Source organism: Pelodiscus sinensis, unplaced genomic scaffold (assembly GCF_049634645.1).
Source record: "Pelodiscus sinensis isolate JC-2024 unplaced genomic scaffold, ASM4963464v1 ctg38, whole genome shotgun sequence".
NCBI classification, from domain to species: Eukaryota; Metazoa; Chordata; order Testudines; family Trionychidae; genus Pelodiscus; species Pelodiscus sinensis.
Window position 1 is genome coordinate 2,834,796 of NW_027465857.1, and position 11,438 is coordinate 2,846,233.

Here is an 11,438-nt window from a genome sequence, read left to right on the forward strand (position 1 = left end):
AAGCCCAAGTGTCACACTGAAAGTAAAACTTATATTGACTTTGGATGTGAACCTTATTTTGACGTTTAAGTAAACTTTATTTTGATTTAATATTTTGATATTTAAAAAAAGGATTAAATACAAAAAAAAAAAAAAGACAGGAAAAATGCTCCAAATTTTTTTTGCAATGTAAGCTGACATTATATATAACAGCTCTTTACAAATAAATTTTCTTGACAATAATTTAGCAGTAACTGAATTGCGCTCCTCGCCGTCAACTTTTTCTGGCCAAGCAAACATTTTCATAGGTAGGGGCTCCTTGGGATATGAAAAGTTATTTTAGGGGTTCCTCCATGGGAAAAAGGTTGGGAATCGCTGCTGCAGGGTCTCCTCCTCCACCCACAGCTCGAGGAGGGACAGGATCTCCACTCCAGAGCAGGAGGGTGCACGCCACTTGCTACCCCTGGCTGGGTCCTGGGAGCCTTGGTGCTGCTCCCTGCGAGGGCCAGGGGGGTCTCAGGGGGCTTGTGGCTGGGCTATGGCTGGCAATACCTGTGGCAGGGAGATCCACATGGTCAGGGTGCTGCTCCAGGGCTGGCTTCCTGCCACAAGGCTTGTCCAGGGTGCCTGCAGCTTTAAGAGGGGCCAGGAGACAGGAACTATAGAGTTATGATTAGTTTGTATTGAGTGGCCACCAGGGCACGTGTTATTTCCTGGAGGCCTCTTATTTGAAAAAAGACCCTTTTCCCCATACACACACTTCTTTTTCCAAAAGAGGTCTTTTGGAAAAAGGGTTCTTCCTTGCAGAAAGCGGTTTACTGCTGTCGGAATAACCCCTCCGTTCTTTCGACTTTGTCGAAATAACTCAATAGCAGTGTGGGTGTAAGTGTAGGTTTTTTTTGGAAAAACAGCCATTTTTCCAAAAAAATATCTGCAGTGTAGACATACCCAACCTGGTGTTCCATCAGGGCATGAGTCCTGCCCTACCTCAGCAGTGTGAGGTGGTGGAAGAAGGAGAAAGGAATTTAAAACATGAGCAGGATTTCTGTCTGGAGAGGAGCCCGAAAGGTTCAGTTACCAGGACATCCCAGTAGCTCTTTGATTTTAAACTTTGAAAGACTGAAGTCAGAAGAGATTGGGCTGGGGGGGGTCTGGGCATCAAAATTAGAAATGGAAAACTGGCATCTTAACACCAGCAGCAGCAGCCACCTGATGCAGAAAGCCCAGTGTAGCAGAAAATGCAGAATTATGCATTAATTGAACAAATTTCCCCCATTAACGCTGTAAGCTGTGTCTGCCACCCAGGAAGAGTTCCCATACTGAAACAGCAGCCAGCCTGCACTGCACTGAAACAGGCAGCCAGAAAGTAAACAGTGTCTGAAACCTATTCTCATTAGGCTAATTTACAAATAAATTACCATATTCAATGGCCTTATTTTTACTGCTCGTTAACAAGCCCATGATAGGATGATAATTATGGGATTTTAAGTGGCTAATGGCAGCTGGGGTGTCAAAAGCAGTTTTTACGAATCTGTTTATGGCAGTGAAGGTGACAGGAGGGTGGGACACAGATGTTGGAATCGCATGTTGGGGAAAAATAGCTTTAACTCTTGAGTATTTATTAGAGAGGAGGGAAGACTAATTTAAAAGTGAAACTCAGAAAAACAAAGGAAATTAGTCAGTCTGCTGGTGCTCAGGCAGCAAGTATTTAAGGGGAACTTAGCCTATTTGTGCACTGCCTGGAAAACATCAGGGTGCTCCTCACCTTTCCCCTCTTGCTGTTTGACTTCCTCTTTCCAGCTGCTGCCCCTGCAATGAGACTCTGAGTTGTCATAACTCACAAGGATCCTCACAAGAGGCATTAGTCCAATGTCAGTGAGTCTCCAGAGGACCAGTACATCATGGGACAAGCATGCCTGAGACCTGCGGGGATAGAGATGAGGAGAAAGCTTTCACTGGGAAACTGGGTTCCTATTTCACCACCGTGATACTGACAGGGTCAGCAGTGGCCAGCAGAGCTCAACCAGCCAAGCGTATGAATAACTAATCATCCACTCATCTCCAGCATGCTTCTGCAGCACCCAGAAGGCAGGTCACTCCCTGCTCCGCTGCTGGGTGCATGGTGCAGAGCACCATAAAGGAGAAGACCCAACGCTGCACCAGTTCTGTCCCTTCTGTGATGACTAGTGTGGTTGGAGCTCTCACACCCCTCTGTCTGTCAGAGGCTCTGGGATGTCTCTCTCCTCCCTGCTCCCCCCTTTTCTGTATAGTCAAAGTTGTTAGCTCCCCAGGGGTTCTGCACTTCTTGACAGTTTCTTGTGTGCCTCACTCACAGTGTCCCCTTTGCTGCTTTGGGACTTCCCCAGAGGCAAGGGTCCCTACTTACCGAGTCATTCTCATCACAGGCAAGTCCTGAGTAAGGAGTGGGGGAAGAGAAAGACAAATCCCCCTTTCCTGGCCTTTGTTCTGTTCCCGCATCCCCGGTGGGGTAATCCTCCAAGAGAAGGGGGGGGGGGGGGGGGAGAGTCCAGGCACACCCACTCCACTGGACTCCAGCCCAGGGGCCCTACAGGAGGGGTAGCTGGCAGGGCTCCTTGCCCCACCCTAATACAGCTACCTCTCCCCTGGGCCACTTCACCCACTACTTCCTTCTATTACCTTTTGCCTTTTACCTCAAGGTTTAGCACTTCCCTGCTCCTCTCTCCAACTCTCCTCTGTGCACCTTTTAAAACTCTTCTCCTTACTGCCTGGGAGGAAACCTTTTATAGAGACCTGGAGGCCTTAACTAGCAACAGGTGCTTAATTAACCCCTGTTGCAGGCTGACTCCTAATTAGGCCTCCATTGTCTGCCCTGATTGCTGGGCTGTGTTCAGGTGAGTCTAATTTGGAAACAAGAAGTCATTCAGGGTGGCTACGTCTACACTGGCCCCTTTTCCGGAAGGGGCATGTAAATTTCACTAGTCGTCGTAGGGAAATCCGCGGGGGATTTAAATATCCCCCGCGGCATTTAAATAAAAATGTCCGCCGCTTTTTTCCGGCTTTTAAAAAAGCCGGAAAAGAGCGTCTACACTGGCCCCGATCCTCCGGAAAAAGTGCCCTTTTCCGGAGGCTCTTATTCCTACTTTGAAGTAGGAATAAGAGCCTCCGGAAAAGGGCACTTTTTCCGGAGGATCGGGGCCAGTCTAGACGCTCTTTTCCGGCTTTTTTAAAAGCCGGAAAAAAGCGGCGGACATTTTTATTTAAATGCCGCGGGGGATATTTAAATCCCCCGCGGATTTCCCTACGACGACTAGTGAAATTTACATGCCCCTTCCGGAAAAGGGGCCAGTGTAGACGTAGCCGGTATGTCTACACTACAAAGTTAATTCGAACTAACAGCCATTAGTTCGAATTAACTTTGATAGGCGCTACACATGCAAACCGCTAGTTGGAACTTAATTCGAACTAGGTAAACCTCATTCTACGAAGACTAACGCCTAGTTCGAATTAACTAGTTCGAATTAAGGGCTGTGTAGCCCCTTAATTCGAACTAGTGGGAGGCTAGACCTCCCCAGCTTTTCCTGGTGGCCACTCTGGGCACCACCAGGGAAACTCGTCTGCCCCCCTCCCGGCCCCGGAGCCCTTAAAGGGGCACAGGCTGGCTACAGTGTTTGTGCCAGTTGCAAGCCTGCCAGCACCCAGCCAGCAGACCCTGCACCTGGCACGGCATGAGCCAGCCACCCGCTGCCACCCAGCCCTTCCCCTCTTCCCAGGACCAGGCTGGCAGCTCACAGGAGCCTGCCTGGGGCTGCAAGAGGTGGGCACCCACTTGGTCAAGTGCAGAGATCGTGGACCTCATCGAGGTTTGGGGGGAAGCCTCCAATGTCCACGATCTCCGCACTAGCCACAGGAACGCGGCTGTCTACGGCTGCATGGCTGACAGCCTGGCCGCCAGAGGCCACAAGCGGACCCGGGAGCAGGTCCGCTACAAAATTAAGGACCTGCGGCAGGCCTATTCCCGGGCCTGCCAGCCAGGGGCCGACCCGGAGGCCTGCCCCCACTTTCAGGCCCTGGACTGCATCCTGGGGGCTCATGCCGTCCCTGCCCCCCGGGTGGTGATAGACCCCGGGGCAGAGGGCCCCATCCCAGACACGGAGGAGGAGGAGCAGGAGGACGCCGAGAGCCAGGAGCCTGCTTGGAGCCTGCACAGGACCCAGGACCCCCGAGGCACCCCACAGAGCAAAACGCCTGTGTCGTCCGAGGCCGGGGAGGCCTCCACATGTGAGTACCATCATGCTCCCCTTATGTGTACGGGGGGTTGTGGGGGGAGAGGGAGCCCAGGGACCGTGAGCCTGGCCCTTGCCCGCCATGGAGCAGCAGCTGGGTGTCATGCAGGGGCCCTGGCCTTGCAGAGGGGGGCTGAGTTTCACCCACCTTGTCCCCAGGGAGAATTGACCGCTGCTCTTGTTTCACCACAGCTGCAGCACCTGGGACTGCAGGGCGCACCACCCCGCCTGCAACAGCCACCCGCACCCGGGCCAGCAGGCGTGCCAGGAACCAGGACTACCAGCGGCAGCACACAACATGCTGCCACCACGGGAGGGATATTGTGCTCTGCGAGGTCAAGACGGGTGAGGAGGCATCGAAAGCGGGCTTTCAGTTGCCCGAAGGCCCCCTCCACCACGATGCGGGCCCTGGTCAGCCTGGCATTGAAGGCCTGGCGGGATGGGTTGAGGTACCCCGTGTAGGGCTTCATGAGCCAGGGTTGTAGGGGGTAGGCCGCATCCCCCACCAGGCACACGGGCATGTCCACGTCCCTGACCCTGATTTGGCGGTCAGGGAAGACGGTCCCGGCCTGCAGCCGCTGGCACACGGAGGAGTTCCGGTACACCTGTGCGTCATGTGCCTTGCCAGACCAGCCCACATTAATGTCCGTGAACTGTCCGTGAACTGTCCCCGGTGGTCACACACGGCCTGCAGGAGCACGGAGAAGTACCCCTTGCGGTTCACGTACTGGGAGGCCTGGTGTTCCAGGGCACGGATGGGGATGTGCGTCCCGTCGATGGCCCCCCCGCAGTTGCGGAAGCCGAGGGCGCTGAACCCCCGGATGACGGCGTCTGGGTCGGCGAGGCGGACCACCCTGCGGAGCAGCACCCGGTTGATGGCCTTGACCACCTGCAGAGAGACACAGCAAAGCGCGAATCACTGGGGCGCCTGGGTGGCTGGGAGTGTTCGTGCCCTGGCAGTGCCCCGCGCCCCACTCCCGGAAGCAACCCCCCTGGCGGCGTGTAGTACGGCCAGGACAGACTGACCCCTCCGGTGTGGGGCACTTTCGCCTCCCCCCCCCCATTTTCCCTGGGGCGGCCCATCCCCTTCTTGCAACCCCCCTCCCTCCCGGCCCAGTGGCCAGCGAGTGCCATACCTGCATGAGCACTGCTCCGACGGTGGATCTCCCCACGCCGAACTGGTTCCCGACGGATCGGTAGCTGTCCGGCGTGGAGAGTTTCCAGAGGGCGATGACCACCCGCTTCTGGAGGGGGATGGCGGGCCTCATGCGAGTGTCCCTTCTGCGCAGGGCAGGGGCGAGCCACTCGCAGAGCTCCAGGAAGGTGTCCCTCCTCATCCTGAAGTTCTGGGTCCACTGTCGGTCCTCCCAGCGCTCCAGGACGATGCGGTCCCACCAGTCGCTGTTGGTGTCCAGACGCCAGATGCGGCGGCGGACGCCGGCATCCGGGCGCCGCTGCGGCTCCTCCACGGCCCCCAGGGCGGCCAGGCGGAGAGGCAGGGGGCTGACGTGCACCAGGTGGTGCCAGGCAGCCTCCAGCCATTGGTGGCAGGCTTGCAGCAGCAAGTCCACAAACTGCACCAGAAACTGCAGGGTGAGCTCTGGCTGCATGTTGCCACCTACAGCGGCGTCCCCGAAGGGAAGCACCGACACAGACGGGCACAGAGACCAACGCTTTGCTGTCCCTCGGCGAGGTTGGCAAGCAAGCAGGAAAAGCTGAGAACCGGCTGTCCAGGGGGGTCCCTTTAAGCACGAGCCTCAGATATCCTCAGACAGCAGCCACACAAAGCAACTACTGACCTGATGCCCTGCCAGAACCGGTTTCAGCTGCCCTTAAATGCCCCCCTGCGTCCAATCAGTGTGGACGCGCTAGTTCGAATTAGCAAAGCGCTAATTCGAACTAGTTTTTAAGTCTAGATGCGCTAATTCGAATTAGCTTAGTTCAAATTAACTAATTCGAACTAAGTTAGTTCGAATTAGTGCTGTAGTGTAGACATACCCTCACAGACCTCCCAATATGGCTACCTTCTATAGGATTTTGTAGACCGTCCATGAGGCCTCGGTAGCCCCCTGCCCTTGGGGTGCTGCACATTCTCCTGTGCCCCTCCTCTCTCCTTCTTTTTTGGAGGGGGGTGTCTGTGGAGGGGGCTGCTTTTTTGTGGCAGGCAGGCCCTGGCTACCCTTACATTCTAGGCCAGGCCCCATTTTCCACCTGCTTTTTTGCGGGCAGCTTTCCCGCCCCCCCTTCACCTCAACTAGCTTTTGAGGGTGCAGGGGGGTGGGAGTCTTTTCTGCCCTGCTTCTGGGTAGGGGGAGCCGCCCCCTCCCATCTCTTTGGGGGTCTATTGCTCTCCCCCCCTTTCTCCACCTTGGCAGGCCTAACCTCCACCATTCCTGCTGCTGCTGTTGCTGCTTTCCCTGAGGCAGAGGAGGTAAGGGGGCTGTTTTAGGGCAGCCCCTGGGGTTCTCTCTCCCCCCACAGCTTGTCCTGTGTTGGGGAGGACACTCAGGGTATGTCTAAACTAGCACCCTAGTTCGAACTAGGGAGGCTAATATAGCATTCGGACTTGCAAATGAAACCCAGGATTTAAATATCCCAGGCTTCATTTGCATGTTCCTGGGCGGGCACCATTTTTAAATCCCCTTAGTTCAAACTGACACCTCATTGCAGGAGGAGTAACAGTTAATCCGAACTAAGGATTTAGTTCGGATTAACTTCTGACTGCCGCGTGTAGCCGCGGGCAGTCAGTTCGAACTAAGGGGATTTAAAAATGGCGCCCGCCCGGGAACATGCAAATGATGCCTGGGATATTTAAATCCCGGGTTTCATTTGCAACTTCGAATGCCTACATTAGCCACCCTAGTTCGAACTAGGGGGCTAGTGTAGACATATCCTGTGTTCCTTAAATATTAATTTATCCTCACCTCCCCAGTGCAGCTGGAGGAGCTGCTCTTTTCCATCCTGTGCTGGGAGCTGTACCCCTTACTCCTTTACTCCCCCTTCCCCTTCTCCATTGTTGCCCTCCCACCCCACTTCCAGCCTAGTGGGGGGGAGTGGTGAAACTCCTTGCTCCCCTCCCTTTCCCTCCCTTGATGCTATTGGTCCTACCTTAATTGTTTGTGTTGTCTTCCTTCCCCGTCCATTACCACAATGGAGGGATTGTCTGATAACACCCCTGCCAAACCCTTCCCCAACCCTCCCTATAAACAACAACTCCTCTGAAGCTGCCGCCACCCTCCCACCTGACGCCTCCCAAGCCGCCTCCCGGAATACCATCCCCGGCGGCCGCGGCCCCTTTCCCACCCTGACCAGGAGGCACGGGGTCCGTTGTCTCTTGGTAGCGGCCTCGCCCCACGTGCAGACCTACGTGCGGGCGTTGGCACGCGTGGTGGGGCCCACGGCCGTGGTGGCAGCCTCTAGGATGTTCGGGAAGGTGGTATTCTTCCTGGCGTCCGAGGGCCCCACCCAGGAGGTGGTGGAAAGGGGTTTGGCGGTGGGGGGAGTCCACGTTCCCCTCGAGCCTTTAGAGGACCTGGGCGTACGGGTGGTTTTGTCCTCCGTTCCTCCCTTCCTCCCCAATGCCGCCCTACTGCCTTTCCTCTCCACCCTGGGGAGGCCTCTGTCAGTCCTGAGTCCCCTTCCTCTAGGCTGCAAAGATCCTACCCTCCGCCACGTCCTCTCCTTTCGCCGGCAGGTACAAATCCAACTACTGCCGGCGGGATGTGGCGGAGAAGCCCTCGAAGGGTCATTTCTGGTGCCCCATCAAGGGGCCCGGTACCGGGTGTACTACACCATGGGGGAGGCTCGGTGTTTTCTCTGTCGGGCGACGGGGCACGTCCGAAGGGACTGTCCCCTGGCCCGGTTTGGAGAGGCACCCGGGACCCCCGACGCCCGGGAGGGCACCGGCCCTACCATCGCTGGTGGCCCTGACGGTCCGGACCCTGGGATCGCCCCTCCTCCAACCGTGACCGTCGTCAATCCCGCTCGGGTTCCGCAGGGCCCAGACGAGTGTGCGGGTGCTGTTGCTGCCACCGCCAAAAGCAGCAAGGCCGGGCCTGCGGAGGAGAGGGTGGCGGGGTCAGCGATGGGACTCAGATGGGGCTTACCTCAGGAGGAGGTTTTCCCTCCCCCTAGCTTCAGCGCTGGGGATATTTCCATCTCGTCCTGCAAATGGCAAGGGCCCTCCTGGGGGAGGGTAAAGGGACCGAGCGGCGGGAGGCTGCAGCCTACCAGCGGGTCCGCGGCTTCCGTGACACCCTGCTCACGTTCGGGTATGGTCATGGTTTGCTGCGGGGCTCAATGGAGACTGCCAGCACTCCTGCCGTCGATCATCTTTGCCACTCTGAACACCCGGGGCTGCATGTTGGGTCTCCGCAGGAGCCGGGTGTTCTCCTTCCTTCAGGAGGGGGCGTACTCTGTCATTTTCCTGCAGGAGACCCACACGGCTCCGGCCGCCGAGACTAGCTGGCAGCTGGAGTGGGGGGACAGGGTTTATTTCAGCCACCTGTCAGCCCATCAAGCCGGGATGGCCACCCTGTTATCCACGAACCCGCAGCCCGAGGTGCTGGGGATGGACGAGGTCGTGCAGGGCCGTCCCGGAGAGTCTCAGCTTATTCCAGCGGGCATCTGCCTTCCTCGGCTCTCTGGATCCTCTCTGGATCGCGGCTCCCGCTTCTTCTACGCCCTGGAGAAAAAGAGGGGGGCTAAAAGACACATTGTCTGCCTTCTGGCGGAGTATGGAACCCCCCTCATGGATCCGGTGGAGATGCGTGAGAGGGCTCGCGGCTTCTACGTCTCCCTGTTCTCCCCGGATCCAACTGACACTGATGCCTGCAGGGTTCTCTGGAATGAGCTCCCAATGGTCAGCGCGGGCGACTGAGACCGGCTAGAGCTGCCTCTCTCTCTGGCCGAGTTCTTGGAAGCCCTCTGCCTCATACCCATCAATAAATCCCCGGGCATGGACGGGCTGACCGTGGAGTTCTACCGCGTATTCTGGGACATGCTCGGTGTGGACCTTGCCAGTGTCTAGGCCAAGTCCTTGGAGAGCAGGGTCCTCCCTTTATCGTGCAGGCAAGCCATGCTTGCCTTGCTGCCTAAGAAGGGGGATCTCTGTGATCTGAGGAACTGGCGTCCTGTCTCACTCCTCAGCACGGACTATAAAATGATCGCCAAAGCCATCTCCCTAAGGCTAAAGTCCGTGCTGGCGGATGTGGTCCATCCAGACCAGACCTACACCGTCCCAGGCTGTACCATCTTTGAAAACCTCTTCCTGGTCCGGGATCTCTTCGAGCTAGGGTGTACGGACGGTCTGTCGTTCCCCCTCCTGTCCTTGAATCAGGAGAAGGCATTAGACCGGATGGACCACGGGTACCTCCTGAGCACCCTGCGGGCCTTCGGCTTCGGGTCCTATTTTGAGGGGCTCTCCACCCTATATACTCCCCGGGGCGTACTTCAAGAGGTGAAGGATGCTTTGCCGCCCACTGCTTGGGTGTACCTAAACAGGGTCCTGCGAGAGGGTGCACCCCGCCCACTGCTCACCCCCAGCCTCTCCATTGGCCCTCAGCCCTGCATACCTTCCCGATTGCCTCCCCTTCGTCACTCGAGCCGGCTGCACGCGTTGCAGCCGTTCCCCTTCCGAATTGCACCGAAGAGTCACCTGTACACGCTCATGCTTCACACGCTGCACTTCTCCACCCTCGTGTCCCGCCCAGACACCAAGTGGCGGGACCTCCTACCACCAATGGAGGGTGGGCTAGCCTCTATTCGACCTTGGTTCCATGTCCCACTGGGGATATCAGCTGGAGAATCCTCCATGGTACGATGAGCACGGGCATGTACTTGGTGCGGTTCACCCCCATTCCTGACACTTGCCTCTTCTGTGACATGAAGGAGACCCTGGCGCACGTTTACCTTGAGTGCGCCAGGTTACAGCCCCTCTTTCGGCTCCTCCAGAACCTCATGTTGAGGTTCCGGCTGCACTTTTCTCCTCACCTGTTAATCTATGCATCCGTGGCCCCACCAAGTCGCAGGACCTCCTGGTCTGCCACAATATATATATATATATATATACAGGCAGTCCCCGACTTACGTGGATCCGACTTACGTGGGATCCCTAGATACGAACGGGGTGAGGCAACTCCCGCACATGCGCAGCAGCATTCCCGGGGCTCGCTCACCTGGGTCCTAGGATCCTCCTCCTCCTCGGGCCGGCTCCGACTGGGGTCCCGCAGAGCTGCCGGGCAGAGGAAAAGTGCCTCCCCACGCCCGCTGCCCCCCCCCACCCCCCTGCCAGCAACAGGCTGCCCCCTCCCCTGAGCAACAGGCTGCCAAACAGACAAAAGCAGCCTCTCTGCCCCTCCTCCCCTCTATACATGCCGGGCTCCCGGAGCGCAGCAGCGTCCCCGTCCCCGGGGCTCGCTCACCTGGGTCCTAGAATCCACCTCCTCCTCCTCTTCGGCCGGCTCCAACTGGCCTCTGCCTGCAGCAGCTGGCCACAGGGACAGGGATCCCGCAGAGCTGCCGGGCAGAGGAAAAGTGCCTCCCCACGCCCGCTGCCCCCCCTCCGCGGCCTCGCATCCTGCACGCCTCCCCCCTCCCCCCCTGCCAGCAACAGGCTGCCCCCTCCCCTGAGCAACAAGCTGCCGAACAGCAGACAAAAGCAGCCTCTCCGCCCCTCCTCCCCCTATACATGCTGGGCTCCCTGGGCAAACAAAGACTCCACCAAAACAAACAAAGTGCTGGCCTCATTGTGTTAGCAAAAAAAGGACCCTCCTCCTAGAACCCTGGGTGGTGTGTGGAAATAAAGCTATTAGCTCAAAGCATGGTGCAGAGCTGTTTGGTATTTGATGAGTTACTCCTTTAGTCCTGAGTTTGTCACAGGGACAGAAATAGATGTGAAATCTTCTGAACAGGGGAACAGACAGCAAAACAAACATTAGAGGGGAGTTAACCTTTCCCTATGCTATCCAAAACTAAAAAAAATGTTTGGCTAGAGTTTCCCCTACAATATGTACCAGTTCCGACTTACATACAAATTCAACTTAAGAACAAACCTACAGTCCCTATCTTGTACGTAACCCGGGGACTGCCTGTATATATATATATATATATATATATATATATATCCCGGCTGCTCATTCATTCTCTCTCATCTCCACTGGTTCATCTTGCTCTTTCAGTTTAGTGCTTGGAAAA

The 11,438-nt window shown here is 56.6% G+C and overlaps 1 protein-coding gene and 1 long non-coding RNA gene across 3 annotated transcripts; both read right to left on the bottom strand.

The window, feature by feature from the left end:
* Positions 1–3,326: 3,326 nt before the first annotated feature.
* Positions 3,327–5,977, bottom strand: LOC142823914 (uncharacterized). The gene is made up of 2 exons (XM_075915684.1): positions 5,381–5,977; positions 3,327–5,133 (listed from the first exon to the last, which is right to left on the bottom strand). The coding sequence occupies exons 1-2, from the start codon at positions 5,852–5,854 to the stop codon at positions 4,711–4,713; spliced, it is 897 nt and encodes a 298-aa protein (XP_075771799.1). The 5' UTR covers positions 5,855–5,977; the 3' UTR covers positions 3,327–4,710.
* Positions 5,978–7,098: 1,121 nt separating this feature from the next.
* Positions 7,099–10,843, bottom strand: LOC142823922 (uncharacterized). Of its 2 annotated transcripts, none has more exons than XR_012898981.1 (3): positions 10,667–10,843; positions 8,475–8,928; positions 7,099–8,299 (listed from the first exon to the last, which is right to left on the bottom strand). It is a non-coding gene; the product is annotated as an uncharacterized LOC142823922 (long non-coding RNA). The 2 variants fall into 2 exon arrangements; XR_012898982.1 differs by lacking the exon at positions 10,667–10,843 and adding an exon at positions 10,421–10,528.
* Positions 10,844–11,438: the final 595 nt, after the last annotated feature.